A 19007-nucleotide genomic window follows, 5' to 3' on the forward strand; every position below is an offset into this window, starting at 1 on the left:
TGCCATTATAAGTGTATTGAATTGAGGACTGTACCGAAAATACTTTCGATCTAAACATGCCATGACGATATATTTTTATATCTTTATTTAGATCAAATTTCATGTATACAGTTATGGTGTGAGGCACTTAATCAAATAGCTTATCATTCTCTATGGAGAGAGAGATGTTACATTAATACTGTAAGGAATTTGCCTAACAGTAGATATAAACTCAGCAAAAAAGAAACGTCATCTCACTGTCAACTGCGTTTATTTTCAGCAAATTTGTGTAAATATTTGTATGAACATAAGATTCAACAACTGAGACATAAACTGAACAAGTTCCACAGACATGTGACTATTCCATTTCTGTTAATCTGTCCCTGAACAAAGGGGGGGGGTCAAAAGTAACAGTCAGTATCTGGTGTGGCCACCAGCTGCATTAAATACCGCAGTGCATCTCCTCATGGACTGTACCAGATTTGCCAATTCTTGCTGTGGGATGTTACCCCACTCTTCCACCAAGGCACCTGCAAGTTCCCGGAGATTTCTGGGGGGAATGGCCCTAGCCCTCCGATCCAACAGGTCCCAGACGTGCTCAATGGAATTAAGATCCGGGCTCTTCGATGGCCATGGCAGAATACTGACATTCCTGTCTTGCAGAAAATCGTGCACAGAATGAGCAGTATGGCTGGTGGCATTGTCATGCTGGAGGGTCATGTCAGGATGAGCCTGCAGGAAGGGTACCACATGAGGGAGGAGGATGTCTTCCCTGTAACGCACAGCGTTGAGATTGCCTGCAATGACAACAAGCTCTGTCCAATGATGCTGTGACACACCGCCCCAGACGGACCCGCCACCTCCAAATCAATCCCGCACCAGAGAACAGGCCTCGGTGTAACGCTCATTCCTTTGATGATAAACGCGAATCCGACCATCACCCCTGGTGAGACAAAACCGCGACTCGTCAGTGAAGAGCACTTTTTGCCAGTCCTGTCTGGTCCAGCGACGGTGGGTTTGTACCCATAGACAACGTTGTTGCTGGTGATGTCTGGTGAGGACCTGCCTTACAACAGGCCTACAAGCCCTCAGTCCAGCCTCTCTCAGCCTATTGCGGACAGTCTGAGCACTGATGGAGGGATTGTGCGTTCCTGGTGTAACTCGGGCAGTTGTTGTTGCCATCATGTACCTGTCCCGCAGGTGTGATGTTCAGATGTACCAATCCTGTGCAGGTGTTGTTACACATGGTCTGCCACTGCGAGGACGATCAGCTGTCCGTCCTGTCTCCCTGTAGCGCTGTCTTAGGTGCCTCACAGTACAGACATTGCAATTTATTGCCCTGGCCACATCTGCAGTCCTCATGCCTCCTTGCAGCATGCCTAAGGCACGTTCATGCAGATGAGCAGAGACCCTGGGCATCTTTCTTTTGGTGTTTTTCAGAGTCAGTAGAAAGGCCTCTTTAGTGTCCTAGGTTTTCATAACTGTGACCTTAATTGCCTACCGTCTGTAAGCTTAAAGTGTCTTAAAGACTGTTCCACAGGTGCATGTTCATTAATTGTTTATTGTTCATTGAACAAGCATGGGAAACAGTGTTTAAACCCTTTACAATGAAGATCTGTGAAGTTATTTGGATTTTTACGAATTATCTTTGAAAGACAGGGTCCTGAAAAAGGAACGTTTCTTTTTTTGCTGAGTTTACCTTTATAAGCAACATGAGGTTCAGGTAAGTCATACTAGTGCAGCCGACATAGAAATGCAGAAATTATGTGTGTGCCAGCCTGCCAGGGTTTTTCTCCTCAGCTTGACTGCCAAGGACATTCACACAGTGACAGGGATGCTCTGATAGTGTGATGCTATGCTCTGATTCACCTCAGCTCACCACAGGGCAGTAACCCTGAAACACAGCCAGCCAGGTAGCGTACCACCCCACAGGCCCCATGCCATTGCTATCCATGAAATGTCTCTTACACTAATTACAGTACTGCCACACCCTCTGAGCAGGATATGGAGTGTGAGGGTGAGAGAGTAAGTGGGACCAGACACAGTTGTATACTGTATACAGTATGTGTTATAAGATAATTGGTAACTTGGTGTTCAGGGTATGACTTGAGTAGTGTATGTGATTACAGGATGTACTGAGTGTGTGTGTCAGAGCTTTCTGCAGTTTCTCTCCCTCAGTCTATCAGCCTGTGTCGAACCTGCAGGCTGTCGGCAGCACCGGCGCAGGAGAGGAGGGGTGGGTAAATAAATAAGCCCATAAAGGATGCTTTGAGCCAGGCAGTGTGGAGGAGAGGAGAGGGGGTCTGCCTGAACAGTCCTGAGTCTTGTTGGAGGCTGGCTACACTGCAGTGAGCTGGGAGGGGGAGCTAGTGAGAGGGTAGAGGGGTCTTGAAGGGGAGAGGAGGAAAAGCAGCATCAGTCTGGGCAGCTATGCACCAAGCCGGGACAGTGTGACAGAGGAGAGGGGAGCTGGGATTTGGGCTGTGCTGCAAAGGGATGCAGAGTGGAGCTTCCACTGCAGCAGGGAAGCGAGATCGAAACAGAGAGGGCGACTGAAGGACAGGCAGGCAGGAGGCTACAGAGACCCAGTATTAGACCTCCAACCTCTACCACATTGTGGCCCGACCGCTTGCCCATGGGAGAGACCACCGAGCAGACATGGACTCAAGACCGGATGGGTGAGATCCAACCAGGATCAGGGATGGGATCAGCTCATCTGCTATCCTCCTGAACACTTATCTCTGCCTAAAACTCTCAGCTGTTGGGTGAGACTGGGATCTGAGGGCCTTCATGCCCTGAGACTGTCCAGGTAGATAGAGGGAGAGGAGGAGGGGCAGGGGGAGGTGGGACAGGGGAGGCGGAGGAGAAGGAGGCTGAGAGTGAAGTAGAGCTGTATTTTTGGATGAGAGACTCCCGAATTAAGCGAGCTGGAATAAAGATGTAGTGTGAGTGGGAAGCAGAACAAGTAGTGTGCTGTGCTGCAGAGTGTGGTTGAGTGGGGCAGACCGGGAGCCGGGGGTGGACAAACGGACACACAGGCGGCCTGACGGAGCTGCAGGGGTGACTCCAGTGGGGGAGACAGAGCCTGAGCAGTCTACTGGATCAGGAAGGTATGGGACAATACTATGTTTTATGTTACTATGTGTGAAAGAAAGAAAGAAAGAAAGAAAAAGAAAGAAAGAAAGAAAGAAAGAAAGAGAGAGAGAGAGAGAGAGAGAGAGAGAGAGAGAAAGAATGGTACGTTTCTGAAACCTCTGTGTAAGTAAGAACATAAAAATTTAGAGAGAGCCTTGTGTAAAGCAAATGTATGCAGAATATTTTATGGAGAAAATGTGCTTGTTCACTGTGCTGATGGCCAAAAAAGGATGTCAGATGAAAGGTAGAAAGTAACATTTAGTTTGAAACAAACATTACCATCTCAGAATATATGTATGTTTAATTGTATGTAAGTATTAGAAATAGAGGGAGTATGTCATGGGGTAAAGAATGAGTCACATTCTGTTTATGAGGAGATGAATGTCTCTTTGTGTGTGTGTGTGCGTGCGTGCGTGCGTGCGTGTGTGTGTCGGCCTGTGTCAGGTTAGTTTTTTGAAAGTGTATGGTACAGAATGATGTATTTTGTGGTAGAGCACAGTGGTTGGTTCCCTGAGGCTGGCGGAACGTTGGAAAGAAACAACAGCAACGCCTCAGAATTCCGTTTGAAGACTTGACCTCTCCAAGAAAAACGTTGACTGTTTGACTTTCCATGGCATCACTGGTCGACCCCAAATTGGGGTCTGGTGGCCATTTGAAAAGGCCCTGTTGGGATTTGCCATCAGGCCTCATGGGAAGCGGTGCTGGTTTCTCAGTGGTTTCTATTTAACTAACTGGCCCAGTTACCAACTACCTCAGCTCAGTCTGCCACAGAGGTGCTTTGGCTGCTTTACCAAAACTCTGGGGGACAACTGCAACCACATGTGTCTTTGTATGGGGGAACATGAAAGATTACTTTATATTCAATAATTTAAGAAAAGAGATCCGTTATTTTTGCCATATAGTCTCTGCTTTTTGTGTACTCCTTGAAAGTGCCTCGGCCATTGTAAATGTGTTGTGAGATTAAAAGAGAGCCCTCTAGTGGGGAATAGATGTGAATTGTTATACATTGGCCTAACTGAAGATGATATACTATCAAATTCTGAGTCATGGTGACAATATTACTAAATACATACTGCAAGAAGCTGAGTCTATTGTGCATGGAAAGCAGAAAGATCTCTGGTCCACTGGGTTTCTTAGAGAAAACTCCAGGGCTTTGATTCACAGGCTTGTCTCTGATTGGATGAACCATGACTCATGAAAGCAAGGCTGTGGGAGTTACAGTATTGATAGAGTAGATTGATGAAGAGTCAAGTTGAAACCCAGCTAGCAAGAGACTCCACTCACTTGCCCCATCCATCTCTCCCTTCACATGGTCATCCACTCCCCCTCCTTTGCTTTCTGTCATCCCTCCCTCCTCTCCTCCCTCCTACCCTTCTTCACTAGCCTCTGTAGATGGCCCCTGTCCCACAGCCCAAATGCTCATTCAGTCTGCACCAGCCTGCCATCATACCTGAGAATACAATCCATTCATTCTGCTGGAGGGGCACATTACACCTGCAAATACCTACCTGGGACCTGGGTAGCTACCTGTGCCTGTGCTTGGCTCTCCTCTGTGAATGCTGAACTGCAGCTCACCCTAGAGCCACTGGATTACACAGCAGATTCTTCATTTGAATGGGACATCCAAGATAGAGGAGATACTCCAGGAGATACTCCAGGAGATGTATATTTAGCTAGCAGGGACAGAAAAAGCCTTGATCATGAACTGAAATCCTGCTTCTCCAGCAGTCACCATTACCACCACAGTGAGTACTTGCCTTTGACCACTCACTACTCTAAGGACTTAACAATACTGTTCAGGTATTCCCCCAACTCTATTGTCGTAATGTAGAATTATACTCAGTGCTTGAAAGTGCATTGTAGTAGAAGGGTCCCACTGGGCACACCATGTCAATAATTGGGTAATATTTGGTTGATACTTTGATCAATGAGATTACAAACTATTTTTATCCACTCACAGACAGTCAAAGGTTTGTTGAATTCCCAATGTGTTATCAGTATGCTGTCAAGCACCTAAAAGCACTAATTCCAATGGAAAATCTATGTCAGATTTTTGGTTTAGTTGTCAGTTGAATGCGATATCACTGCGCTTTGAACCAATTAAAAGCACAACAAAGTTCAAATGGGAATACAATGTTAGATATTTTGTTTAAACAACAACTTCATGTATTATCACTGTGCTTCATCTACTAGCACAACTAAATGTCTTGAATTGCAGTTGAGATTATTTAAGTACATTGTGCAAGTGATTAATGTCATTTGAGATTCTGCGCAGATTATTATAACAATTGTGAAGATTTCCAGAGACCTACATGCACTTGAACATGCACGCTTTCTATAATTACGTAACACATTTATTGTCAGAACAACCTCAAAATGTGGCCAGGATGTATTAATCATTTTAAAGTTGAATAAATACTTTTATGTTAGTTTGTAAGATAGACCTAACTTTAGGCTATTTATTGTATTACAGAGTAATATTGAATTGTGTTTGGTTGACAATGCAACCAAATATCAACATTTAACGTAGATGTGTCTACTGCTCGGATAGTTCCACCTGAATCCAACATATTGTTTGTTAACTGGTCGACAAGTTAATATTTACTCTACTGCAAAAGTGATTTTGAATTGTGTTTGGTTCTCAATGCAACCAAATATCATCATTTGAAGGAGATGTATCCTTGGATAGTTCCGTCTATGCCACTGAATTCCAATTTGTCTACAAATTGATAATTGGTAGGTGTATGAGATTTAAGTCTCCAACCAAAAATCTAAGTTAATTAATAGGCCTAAATCAAATCAAACTTTAAACGGGGTGGCAGGTTGCCTAGCGGCAGGTATCCTAGCAGTTAAGAGCATTGGGTCAGTAACCAAAAGGATGCTGGTTTGAACCCCTATTCAGACTAGGTGAAAAATCTGTTAATGTGCCCTTGAGCAAGGCACATAGCCCATAGTAAAATGACCAAATCGCTCTCTAGCGGCCTCACACGTGGAATGTTATTCATAATTAATCAAATAAATGAATAATTAAACCCTCTGAAAATCCAGTGTTTCTATGTCAAATGGTTTTGTTTTATTTCAGTTTTCTGTGATGTACAGTACCAGTCAAAAGTTTGGACACACCGACTCATTTCAGGGTTTTTCTTTATTTTTACTATTTTCTACATTGTAGAATAATAGTGAAGACATCAAAACTATGAAAAATCACATATTGAATCAGGTAGTAAGCAAAAAATTGTTCAACAAATCAAAATATATTTTATATTTGAGATTCTTCAAAGTAGCGACCCTTTGCCTTGATGACAGCTTTGCACACTCTTGGCATTCTCTCAACCAGCTTCATGAGGTCACCTGGAATGCCTTTCAATTAACAGGTGTGCCTTGTTCTTTCCTTCTTATTGCATTTGAGCAATTGCAACAAGTTAGGGGTGGTATACAGAAGATAGCCCTGTTTTGTAAAAGACCATGTCCATATTATGGCAAGAACAGCTCAAATAAGCAAAGAGAAATGACAGTCCATCATTACTTTAAGACATGAAGGTCAGTCAATGTGGAAAATCTCAAGAACTTTGAAAGTTTGTTCAAGTGCAGACGCAAAAACTATCAAGCGCAATGATGAAACTGGCTCTCATGAGGACCGCCACAGGAAAGGAAGACCCAGAGTTACCTCTGGTGCAGAGGATAAGTTCATTAGAGTTACCAGCCTCAGATTGCAGCCCAAATAAATACTTCACAGAGTTCAAGTAACAGACACAATCTTTCAGAGGAGACTGTGTGAATCAGGCCTTCATGGTCGAATTGCTGCAAAGAAACCACTACTAAAGGACACCAATAAGAAGAAGAGACTTGCATGGACCAAGAAACACGAGCAATGGACATTAGACTGGTGGAAATCTGTCCTTTGGTCTAATGAGTCCAAATTTGCGATTTTTGGTTCCAACCGCCGTGTCTTTGTGAGACACAGTGTAGGTGAATGGATGATCTCCGCATGTGTGGTTCCCACCGTGGAGCATGGAGGAAGAGGAGTAATGGTGTGGGGGTGCTTTGCTGGTGACACTGTCAGTGAATTATTTAGAATTCAAGGCACACTTAACCAGCATGGCTACCACAGCATTCTGCAGCGATACGCATTCCCATCTGGTTTGTGTTTAGTTGGACTATCACTTGTTTTTCAACAGGACAATGACCCAACACACCTCCAGGCTGTGTAAGAGCTATTTGACCAAGGAGAGTGATGGAGTGCTGCATCAGATGACCTGGCTTCCACAATCACCCGACCTCAACCCAATTGAGATGGTTTGTGATGAGTTGGACCGCAGAGTGAAAGAAAAGCAGCCAACAAGTGCTCAGCATATGTGGGAACTCCTTCAAGACTGTTGGAAAAGCATTCCTCATGAAGCTGGTTGAGAGAATGCCAAAAGTGTGCAAAGCTGTCATCAAGGCAAAGGGTGGTTACTTTGAAGAATCTCAAATATAAAATATATTTTTATTTGTTTAATACTTTTTTGCTTACAACATGATTCCATATGTGTTATTTCATAGTTTTGCTGTCTTCACTATTATTCTACAATGTAGAAAATATTTTTTTAAATAAAGAAAAACCCTTGAAAGAGTAGGTGTGTCCAAACTTTTGACTGGTACTGTACTGTATAAAGTGTAATACTGGGATGCAAACCCAAAATGTAATACATTTCAACTCTGTATCTGACATGGTACAGGTGTCTTCTTTTTTTGTTGTTGCCTATAACCATGTGTGTGAGGTGTGTTTCAAAGTAGATTTGTTTATGACTACCAAGAATCACTCTCTGTGACCTTGACTTAGCCCACTGCAGTAAAGGTTAACCCTAATTTATCCTGTAAGTCGCTCTGAATAAAGAGTCTCCTAAATTACTTTGACTACTAACTTGTAGATTACTACTAACTTGTAGATTCCATTTGAAATCAGCCAAAGCTTGAAACCTTAGGCCTGTATGTCTTGTCTCTTTTTAGTTGAACCCTGGGTTGAATTTATACAATAGCTGTTGATGACTTTCCAAATGCTATATAGGATTAATAGCATCATTGATGATATATGAGTGAAAAAGTATAGTTACATTTAATTTGCTCTGTTAAATCTACCTTTTGGAATGACTTTGATAGCAACAGTGAATAAGTGGATATTTCTCAGCAATCATCCTCACAATAGCACATTGGTAAAAGTCAGTGATACATATTGAAGCAAAGCTGGGCTTGGTTAAAACCCTGGATGGGAGACCAAAGTGTAGCTGTAGATCGATTCAGTAGGAGGTGCTTCCCTGTTTTTTGCTTTTAGCGGATATTACATTGAAGAACTGATTTTGTTTCAAAGGTACAAATTCAACATATTTTATAGAAGGTTTGTCAAGTGGTTACCACGATGGCATAATGCTGTGGTTGAAATTTCACCCTCAAAACAACAGTTTACATTGAAGACTTTTTTCAAATCCAATGTATTTTCTATGTGGATTCCATGTTACAATACGTTGACATATTACGTTGAAAGAACATATGATTTAATCAGTTTGTGCCCAGTGCGGTCTCTCTTCTCTCTTTTCATTGAGGAGATGTTAATGAGAGATTGAAAAAGAGGGTGAGGTCCAGAAATTCCAGGTGATTATACAGTATGTTTTGGTGATGTGCCACTGCAAAGGCTGGAATTCTATGGATTTCTGTATCAGGGATCAGTGACACTACTCAACTACTCTACATTTTCAAGATGCCATAAAAACAGTAACTACTCTTTGTTTCATTTATTCATTGTTTTATTCATCGGCTGTGCAGTCCAACTTGGAAGTCCCTCTTTCTACCTGAAACATGATTTTCAGTCCATGGAGTTTGACATGGAGCCCCCTCTCTATTCTTCTAAAATCTTGACTGCTAACAGCCCCCCCCCCCAATTAGTCTGTCTGCCTGCCTGTCATCTCCTGTATGCCCAGGGGGTATTAATGGCGTGCTGGCTGCCTCACCCTCTTATTGTCCCCCATGGTCCCCAGATCATAGACTGGCCCTCAGAGGGGAATAGTTACTGTATATGTGTTGTCAGTGGACACTGAATTAATCTGCACTCACTTTCACATAAGCAATTCTAGACGCAATATCAGGCATGGTGTAATATTAATGGAATAATGTAATATTATGGAAATTCTGTTCAGGTAGTGTATTACTTATCCTGGTGGTGTACAGTACTGACAATGCCTACAAGTAGCTTACAGAGTATTACGGTGAATGCACAAATTTGTAAGTCGCTCTGGATAAGAGCGTCTGCTAAATGACGTAAACGTAAATGTAAATTATTACATTGAATGCAGGTTGTATAGAAAAGATGAGTGGTAAACTGCCTGAGGACCATGATTTAAATTCACCTTATGAATTCCATTTCTGCCAGTGCTTTCCCCTCAAGTGGATGTTATGATATGAGGTCTGTGAATGAAGGCCGTCTTGCTCCAGCAGAACCGAAGCAGGGGGCACAGGGAGGTAATTTCATCAATGAAAGGGGGGGATTGTTCTCCATTCTGGCCACTCCTGAGTGCCGGCCATGCCCTGCCTGGTCTTTAATTAAAGTAATTAACCTGTGGGGGGAGGGGGGGGCAACAGCAGATGTCTAACTCAGTGAACTGGTCTCGTTTCCATTTATTGTTTAAAGGTTGTAAATGGCTATGTTGTTTCCCCAGGTTTATTCAGCTTTCTGTAGGTGGGGTCATTCACATTCTTTCATTTTGAATTTTTGAGATAATGTTTAGATCTTAATCTTTACATATTTAGTGTTATGAACAGTGCATATAGTTATTTATGTTTCAGAAGAAGACTGGTTATGAAGAGTGTGACAGATAAGACAGGAAAATTCAATGTGATGACGTTGAATCAAAGTTGAGAACTAATTGAATTTGAAAAAAAGTAATTAAAGGAAGGGATGACACTCAACTACTTTTCTCCTTCCCCCCTTCTGACACCCAGGTGGCGTCGCGCATCTCTGCATGCCTGGCACATATCTCAGCCTGTATGGAGCCATCCACCACCTCAAGCTCAACTTCGACAAGACAGAGCTGCTCTTCCTCCCAGGGAAGCCTGTTCCAAGACCTCTCCATCACGGTTGACAACTCCACTACAAGACCATGGTACTTGTCTACAGAGCAGCAAGAGGAACTTCTCCTCTCTACCTTCAGGCTATGCTCAAACCTTACACCCCAACCCAAGCACTCCGTTCTGCAACCTCTAGTCTCTTGGCCCTCCCACCCCTACGGGAGGGCAACACCCGCTCAGCCCAGTCCAAGCTCTTCTCTGTCCTGGCACCCAAATGGTGGAACCAGCTTCCCCCTGAAGCTAGGAAAGCAGAGTCCTGCCCATCTTCTGAAAACATCTGCAACAACCCTACCTCTTCAAAGAATATCTTAAATAATCCCACAGCCCCCCCCCCCCCCAAAAGACTTGTGAACTAACACTGCCATTCTTTCCCCCTTGATAGGTCTGACTTTGCTGATAGACACTTTATTGACGAAAAATGTACTTACTATGAATATGATATGTGGTTGTCTTAAGATGAATGCACTGTAAATCGCTCTGCGTCAGAGCGTTTGCTAAATGACTAAAATGTATATGTAATTGTAGTCTTTTTTTAACCTAAATCCATTGACATGGTTAAAAAATATATATTTCACATTGAATTCACGTTAGTTGACAACTCAACCAAATGTAAATAAAAACTAGACGTTGAACATCTGTGCACAGTGGATGAGCTCTGTCTTTCGTCCATCAGTTCTTTCTGGAATCATGAATCCAATCCCTCTCTTGTTCCCTCTAGATGCCCTCTCGCTGTAGGACTGTGCTGCATATCGTGACGACTACCCTCTTCGCCGCTGTGGTCCTGTTTGGGATCCTGCTGGCTTACGTGACTGGCTACCAGTTCATCCACACAGAGCAGCACCACCTGTCTTTCGGCCTGTATGGAGCCATCCTGTCTCTGCACCTCTTCCTCCAGAGCCTGTTTGCCTTCCTGGAGCACAGACACATGCGCAGCCCCGCCCGGCCCCAGCACCTGCGGCGCTCCGTGGCCCTGTGCATCGCTGCCTACCAGGAGGACCCAGACTACCTGAGGAAGTGCCTCCGCAGCGTGCGCCGCATCTCTTTCCCCGGCCTGAAGGTGGTGCTGGTGGTGGACGGGAACAGGCTGGAGGACGGCTACATGATGGACATCTTTCAGGAAGTGATGGGTGGAGCGGACCAGGCCGGCAGCGTGGTGTGGAAGGGGAACTATCACAGTGACGGGGGTGGAGGGGTGGGCGGAGGGGGGGCCAGAGCAGCGTCCCTGCATGCGGAGGAGGCTGCACGTGTGGCCAGGCTGGTGAGGAACTGTCGCTACTCCTGTATCATGCAGGAGTGGGGAGGGAAGAGAGAGGTGATGTACACAGCTTTCAAAGCCCTGGGAGACTCTGTGGACTATATGCAGGTAAGTCTTTCTCAGTGGTTGAATTTTGCATCAGTGTGTCCTCCGTCCTGCTTGATAGAAATCTCATTGTGACTGAGTCTCCGAAGACATTGGCACAAGGCCTTGTTTTGATGCTCTTCGATTAGAGAACAATATCACAAAGCTGCGAACACGTACACACATGCAGACACACACATATACTCACACACACACACAACACACACACACACACACTTTTATTACATATTATAGCAACGGACTGATATTTCTGTATTGCTCCTGGGCTTGTGGATTGTTATAAAAACAAAGATGCACATTGAGCCATAAACAGTGCATTACTGCATTGTCAGGCTCGAAGTTCAGTTGTTCAGCTGACCCTCACCTGTGTGCTTCTGGAACACCTGTGTGCTGTCAGCAGTCTCTAATTTCTCTCAGGTAACTTGACTGGCATCTGATAAAACACAATGGAACTGAAACACCTGCTGTGGCCCTAGGCTACCGTCTTGAGTATTTCTCACTCATCAATAGACAGTTAATCGCTCATTTGTTAATGTAGACCACATCAGTGTGTATTATAGACATACTGTATGATCCCAACAGCTATCATAACATCAATAGTAAGACCAATAGCCTATTGTGTGATGGATAAGCAAATCAGATTAATCCACTGTCAAAACCAATACACATTACCACCAACTTGGCTTCATGTCAGTTATATTATAAGGGTAGAAATAAGGCCCCCGTGTGTGTGCCATTGCAGGTGTGTGACTCAGACACAGTTCTGGACCCAGCGTGCACCATAGAGATGCTGAAGATTCTAGAAGAGGATGCAAAGGTGGGGGGAGTAGGTGGAGATGTTCAGGTGAGAGACTTCTTTCTCTAAGAAGACCCTTCACATTGGTGTTATTGTCTTCCTTCCTATACTAGTACACTGAGTCAATCATCAGCAACAGTTTCTCCTGTCCTCTTATTGTTTCCCTTCAGATCCTGAATAAGTATGACTCGTGGCTCTCCTTCCTGAGCAGTGTGCGTTACTGGATGGCCTTCAACGTGGAGCGGGCCTGCCAGTCCTACTTTGGCTGTGTGCAGTGTATCAGTGGTCCCCTGGGCATGTACCGCAACTCTCTGCTGCAGCAGTTCCTGGAGCCCTGGTATCACCAGACCTTCCTGGGCAGCAAGTGCAGCTTCGGTGACGACCGCCACCTCACCAACCGCGTGCTCAGCTTCGGCTACAAGACCAAGTTCACCGCTCGCTCCCAGTGCCAGACTGAAACGCCAACGCGCTACCTCCGCTGGCTCAACCAACAGACCCGCTGGAGCAAGTCCTACTTCAGGGAGTGGCTGTACAACGCTCTCTGGTTCCACAAGCACAGCCTCTGGATGACCTATGAGTCTGTGGTGACAGGCTTCTTCCCCTTCTTCCTGGTTGCCACTGTGATCCACCTGTTCTACCGTGGGCGCCTGTGGAACATCCTTCTCTTCCTGTTGACAGTGCAGTTGGTTGGCATGGTGAAGGCTACCTACGCATGCTTCCTGAGGGGCAGTCTGGTCATGATCTTCATGTCTCTCTACTCCCTCCTCTACATGTCCAGCCTGCTGCCAGCCAAAATCTTTGCCCTGCTCACTATCAACAAGGCTGGCTGGGGTACGTCAGGGCGGAGGAAGATTGTGGTGAACTTCATTGGGGCAGTGCCTGTCACAGTGTGGGGAGCTGTGCTGCTGGGTGGGGTGGCATACACCATCTACTGTGAGACCCAGGAGCCCTTCAGTGAGACAGAGAAAGCCCTGCTCATCGCTGGGGCCATCCTGTACGCCTGCTACTGGGTCATCCTGCTGGTTCTTTACCTGGCTATAGTAGCCAAACGCTGCAACAAGAGGGAGGAGCAATACCACCTGCCGTATGCAGAGGCATAAGACATGGATCAATTGTCAATGTTTCAATGGTGCTGCTGGAACAGCTGAGCCAGTCTTTGGCCCCACCCCTCTCATGCCATTCTGTCTCCATGGTGCTAAACCTCTGGTTCTAAGGGACATATGTGGTATGAATGTGTTGTAGAGTGCTCTACCAGTGGTCATGAGTTACAAGGGCATGGTGCTTTCCATAGATATAAAGCACATTATCAAACAACCCGTTTACAAGAGATTGTAAGCGCTATGACACAGGCCTGGAGGTTTGGGCTTATCGAAACAAGTATATGTGTCAGTATGAACAGTATGAAGCAGTGTTGATATGTCTCCAGCATGAGTGGAATAACTGAACATAGAGACAGTAAGACACATGTACGGAGGGCCCTATTTGCCTCAATCAGGTGACACAATGATCTACAGTTGTATTTCTGTAATACAGTAATTTAAAGACAATCCAACATTTATACATAACATAACTCATAAATACATTTTTCGTGCTGTTGAACAGTGCCCAAGATAAAAGCTCATATGGTAATAGTCCAATCTTCAATCGCCCGCAAGGATATTTACATCCAATTGAATGAGTCAGTTCATTTTGTGTGGGCATTTTATTGTATGGGTGCCACGTTGTATACACATTACATACAGTATCAATGCTCAATACAGGATATAATTTACCAACTGAGGATAATCCATCATTCATTCCATCATGTAAACTGCTATGACCAAAGACCACTTGTTTTTTGACGCATGCCTTACCATTAGTATAATACAAGTACTAACTCCACATTTCTGTTATTAGTTGTTAAATCCAGAATAAGAAAATAGAAAACCATGATCCCCTTTTATCAAGGCCATTGGTATTAGTGTAGGTGCCATGTCTAAGTTGACATGTTTTTGTTGTTGGAGAATGGAGATACTGTCGTGGAAGTTTACGTTCTTGTGCTTTTTAAGTTGTGTTAATATTATTTTATTCAGTGAGAATTGCATAACTTGAAAGTGCAAACAAGACACAAGAAATAACGCTTGTTTACAGGGTGGCTCAGCCTCTCTCTACCAATGGTGCAGTAGGTCAATTTGACAGTACAGTATAGTTCCATGACCACACAAAGGAGATCAAAGGTGTTATGACTTTCTTTCCCTTTTCACAGTCTGAATAGATATTAAAGTACAAACTTGGTAGGCGGCCATCCATATGCATTTGCAGTGTTGTCTTGGCTGTAAATCAGAGTTAGCTGTTATTGGGGCTCAAAACTGCAACCTCAACATTAACCACAGGAATAATGTCCCCTGACACGAGACACAAGATTGTTTGCAATTCATTCAAGTATTGGTGGCCATGAATTGTGAACACACCATTTTTGTTGTTTTTCCCATACTGAAATTGGAGTTAAATCGATAAAACAGCTCCCCCAAAAAATGCTATACTTTGAAGTTATTTCCTGAATGCAAGTATACTCGCAATTTAAGCGGTCATGAATGGGTTTTGTTTTAGGCGGTGCATTTAAAAACGTGTTGGAGTCACAAGGCCAGAGAGTGTGAGTGGGGGTGGAAGTGGCCATGCGCAGAGGGGGGAAGTGATTTACTGTGTGGCTGGATGAATTGGCCTCTTGTCAAGAGAATTTTCAATCCCAATGATAATAACTAACAATCAATAAGCTTTAACTAATCCCCAAGGTTTGTAAGACACTGGGTTAATAATAATTAGGCAAAGACTCAGCTTATGCAAAAGGTTCATACAGTTTATTCAGAGAACGTTCTGAAGTCCATAATACAGAGACATTCATTTTATAGTTCATTTCCTACTTACGCACATACATCCACACAAACAGTAGATATCCTACGCACATACATACACACGAACAGTAGGTGAGTTGTATCCCTCCCCAGAGTTCTCACCACTGTTTATCACTACCCAGCGCTGTCCGTTCCATTCCCCGAGATTAGAGGAACCTTGAGAAGTACTCCCTGTCCTATCATAGGTTTCTCAGTTCTAGCCAGGTCAAGCCAAACACAGTCTTAATTGTTCTCGGTATTCTCTTAGGCACACACATACACGCATACATTTATCTTCCTCACAGGTCTCTACTAAACCTTATGGGACTTACATTTAGTACTTTAATTATTCATTATACATGCTACATAAACTAATAATCACTAATAGGTACGTTTCAGGGTAGAATTATTTAATCATTACATTTAAACATAAATCCCTTATCACCCCTTTAGCCATCATGAGTAAAAATTGTGTTTTTTACTTTTATGGTTATACCTCCATCTGCATGCCAAGAAGGGACCTCCCTTTCCCTTAAACACACACCCATACAGCCCATTTGGCCCTCTTTCAGAAATCAGAACAGAATGCAGGAACACTGAATTTAGTGTTTAGAATTGTGTACAGACAGCGAACTGATCTCTTTTAATCATCTGACTTGTCTTCAAACGTATATGAGGCCTACCTTTCCCTCTACTTTCAAGGGTGTATGTAATGTGACTGTGTAATAAGACTCACAGTGGTATAGATATTGGGATAACATGAAGAAATTAGAGGCATAAATAGAATACAGAGATGACTGTGATTGTTGTCTGAAATTGAGTTGTATGGTGTGTAGATATCATATACAATCTTTGTTATAGTAGCCTATCTGTCAGGCTGAACATCTGCTCAGTCTACAATATTGTCTTTAATGCCATTTTTGATTTCCTTGATACTTCCTGCCTCTGATGTACACTCAGGCCCTTGAGCTGTGACAGTTTCAGACCACTCATGTTTGACAATAAATCAATGGGTCTCATAACGCTGAGTGACAGTAGATGTCCACCCATATTTTGTAGGCATATCTTACATGGAAAAACATTCTTATAATAGAACTAGTTTGTATATAATTATAGAACTATTCAATAAGTCTTAACGTGACCTAAAATCTATACCAGACTTTTCTAAGCATTCTCTCAATGCCGCAGAACAACTGTTGAGCCTAACCAAAAAGCCATGGCAGCTCAGCTCATACATCATTCAATGTTTACAAAAGACAATGTTTCAAAGAATATTGCAAAGTAATATATTTTCTGTATTGAACATATTCAAAGATATTTTGAAGATGCGCAAGAATGATGGGGTGAAGAATCGGCTTATATTTAAAAGGAATTATGGGGTTCTGACATTTCATGAAACGACAGCTGTTCACATCATGTTTATAATATGATGTAGCTAGCACATCATGGTCAGTGAATTCAGTGTAGTTTGGTCTCTAGAGCTCAACATTGCTACACTGGTATTTGTGTAGTTACATGGATGAGAGATAAGACTTATTTTATATTACCATTTAGGAATGATACGTAGATTTAGAAGAGGTAGGTGTAACTGTCATGTAGAAGTAATTAACCAACAGATAACATTTCTAACACAGTAGCATGGTTAAAAAAAAAACTCTCAATCAAGCAACAGCATATGGCTATTGATACACAACATAACAAATATAGTTTCATTGGTATAGAATAGCTGAAAATAAAGTATTGTAACCACCCATGTATTTCATTATGAACATATTTAAATGCAGTATAAAAAAACATGTTTTTGGCAAAAGGTTTTGTATTTCAATTTCAATCAGAACATTTATTTTTTACACTTGTACAGCGGTTGAAAAACGGTATGTTTTTGTATCTGAATAAAAACATTCTCATTCCACTGTTGTACTGATTTCTTTCCCATCTGAAAATAAACACAGTACAAATGGCATATCAACACGTTAAATCCTGTCACAAAAATGCTAAAATGATTGAAATATCTTGATTTTACTAATACACCACCACATACAGCAAATTCCAGGAGCATAACCACTTACATATCTAAACAAATATGCACACAGTCTAGTTCCAGATGGTCCATAACCTCAAGCCAGAGGGGTGTGTCCCAAATACAGTCTTTCACTGTGTGCTCCATACTTGTGGATTTGAAGTCATTAAGAGTGCAGCGTGTACTTTCCTCCCACAGAGGTGACCAGGGTCATTAGGCACAAAACGGAACACTGAAACAGAGACAATCTGAACTTGTCAAATTTTTCAGTAAAAAGGGTTTTGCGACAGTGAGCCCTAATGCATACGACCAAGTACTTTACTACACTTTCTTGGGCACATTAGTGATGATGGGCTTTGGGCGAGTCTTGAAAATGAGCTTCTTCTTGATGAGGGCGGCGACAGAGTAGGTGGTAGGGTTCTGATGGTTGGTTTCCATGGGAACCTCGTCCCCCTGTGGGAGGCCGGAGTGTTTCATCAGGACAGCGAAGGGCTTCTCCAGTTTGACCACCTTTCCATAGAGGATGTGGTGTCCCACGATGAGCACAGGCACACCCTGGGGGCGGGGATACAGGTGAAGACAATAAACAACATCTCAGAGTGGAAAGAGGTGAGGTAAGAGAAGAGTGTACTACCACTATATTATAGTGCCATGTTGTCCTGTACCTCTTTGGTGTAGAGCAGATCTCCCATCAGGTTCCCAGCCAGTCCAGAGTTCTGCCTGGACACCATCTCCCCCTGGAGTTCAACCAGAAGCCACTCAGCAGGACCAGTCCCATCCACACTGGACAGGGATGGATAGGGGAGTAGAAACAGACATACTCACCAATTACATAACTAGACATCAAGCAGTCACTAAACATAAATGAATCTTTAACACACTACAGCAGACTGATTGACACTCACATGTTTTATTTTTTTAACCCTTATTTTACCAGGTAATTTGACTGAGAACACATTCTCATTTACAGCAACAACCTGGGGAATAGTTACTGGGGAGAGGAGGGGGGTGAATGAGCCAATTGTAAACAGGGGATGATAAGGTGGCCATGATGGTATGAAGGCCAGATTGGGAATTTAGCCAGAACACCAGGATTAACACCCCTACTCTTACAATAAGTGCCATGAGATCTTTAGTGACCACAGAGTCAGGACACCTGTTTAACCATCTGAAAGACAGCACCCAACACAGGGTCCAATCACTGCCCTGGGGCATTGGATATTTTTTTAAACAAGAGGAAAGTGTGCCTCCTACTGACCCTCCAACACCCCTCCCAGCAGCATCTGGTCTCCCATACAGGGACTGACCAACCAACCCTGCTTAGCTTTAGAAGAAAGCCAGCAGTGGGATGCAGGGTGGTATACTGCTGACAGATCTAACTCTGCTCATTAACATCTTATGAAATTAAATAAATAAATAGCTAGGTAAGGTACACTATTCTGAATCAATGTTTTATACTGCGACGAGACAGACAGAACCTGTGAATTGACCATTTATAAAGAATTCAGATGATTGGCAAGTCTTACCTTGAATTTATGATTATTTGAACCATCGTACTGCTCGCAGAAAGATAACTAAAACACAGAGGGGTGAGGAGAAGAAGATAGTTGCTACATAGGCACTTAACTACACATTGTTAGGTACATAGAATGATGCGTTAACGCTTATTCTGTCGTTGACAAATCCTGATTGTTTTCATGTTTTTCCCGCCAGCAACATGTACCACCTTCTTCCGGCGCACAGTCGCGT

General features: G+C 43.3%; 2 protein-coding genes across 4 annotated transcripts; one reads left to right on the forward strand and one right to left on the reverse strand.

Moving 5' to 3' along the window:
• Positions 1 to 2256: 2256 nt before the first annotated feature.
• On the forward strand, positions 2257 to 17148 carry has3 (hyaluronan synthase 3). 3 transcript variants are annotated; one of them, XM_045688170.1, is made up of 6 exons: positions 2257 to 3089; positions 4498 to 4859; positions 10087 to 10247; positions 10931 to 11575; positions 12315 to 12416; positions 12539 to 17148. In XM_045688170.1, exons 3-6 carry the CDS (start codon positions 10245 to 10247, stop codon positions 13466 to 13468), a joined length of 1680 nt encoding a protein of 559 aa, XP_045544126.1. In that variant the 5' UTR covers positions 2257 to 3089; positions 4498 to 4859; positions 10087 to 10244; the 3' UTR covers positions 13469 to 17148. The 3 variants fall into 3 exon arrangements, with proteins under 3 accessions (XP_045544126.1, XP_045544127.1, XP_013979743.1); XM_045688171.1 differs by lacking the exon at positions 4498 to 4859; XM_014124268.2 differs by lacking the exons at positions 4498 to 4859; positions 10087 to 10247.
• LOC106560882 (CTF8, chromosome transmission fidelity factor 8 homolog (S. cerevisiae)) lies at positions 16509 to 19005 on the reverse strand. The gene is made up of 3 exons (XM_014124271.2): positions 18785 to 19005; positions 17924 to 18041; positions 16509 to 17813 (listed from the first exon to the last, which is right to left on the reverse strand). Exons 1-3 carry the CDS (start codon positions 18808 to 18810, stop codon positions 17580 to 17582), a joined length of 378 nt encoding a protein of 125 aa, XP_013979746.1. The 5' UTR covers positions 18811 to 19005; the 3' UTR covers positions 16509 to 17579.
• Positions 19006 to 19007: the final 2 nt, after the last annotated feature.

This window comes from Salmo salar, chromosome ssa10 (assembly GCF_905237065.1).
Source record: "Salmo salar chromosome ssa10, Ssal_v3.1, whole genome shotgun sequence".
Lineage (NCBI taxonomy): Eukaryota > Metazoa > Chordata > Actinopteri > Salmoniformes > Salmonidae > Salmo > Salmo salar.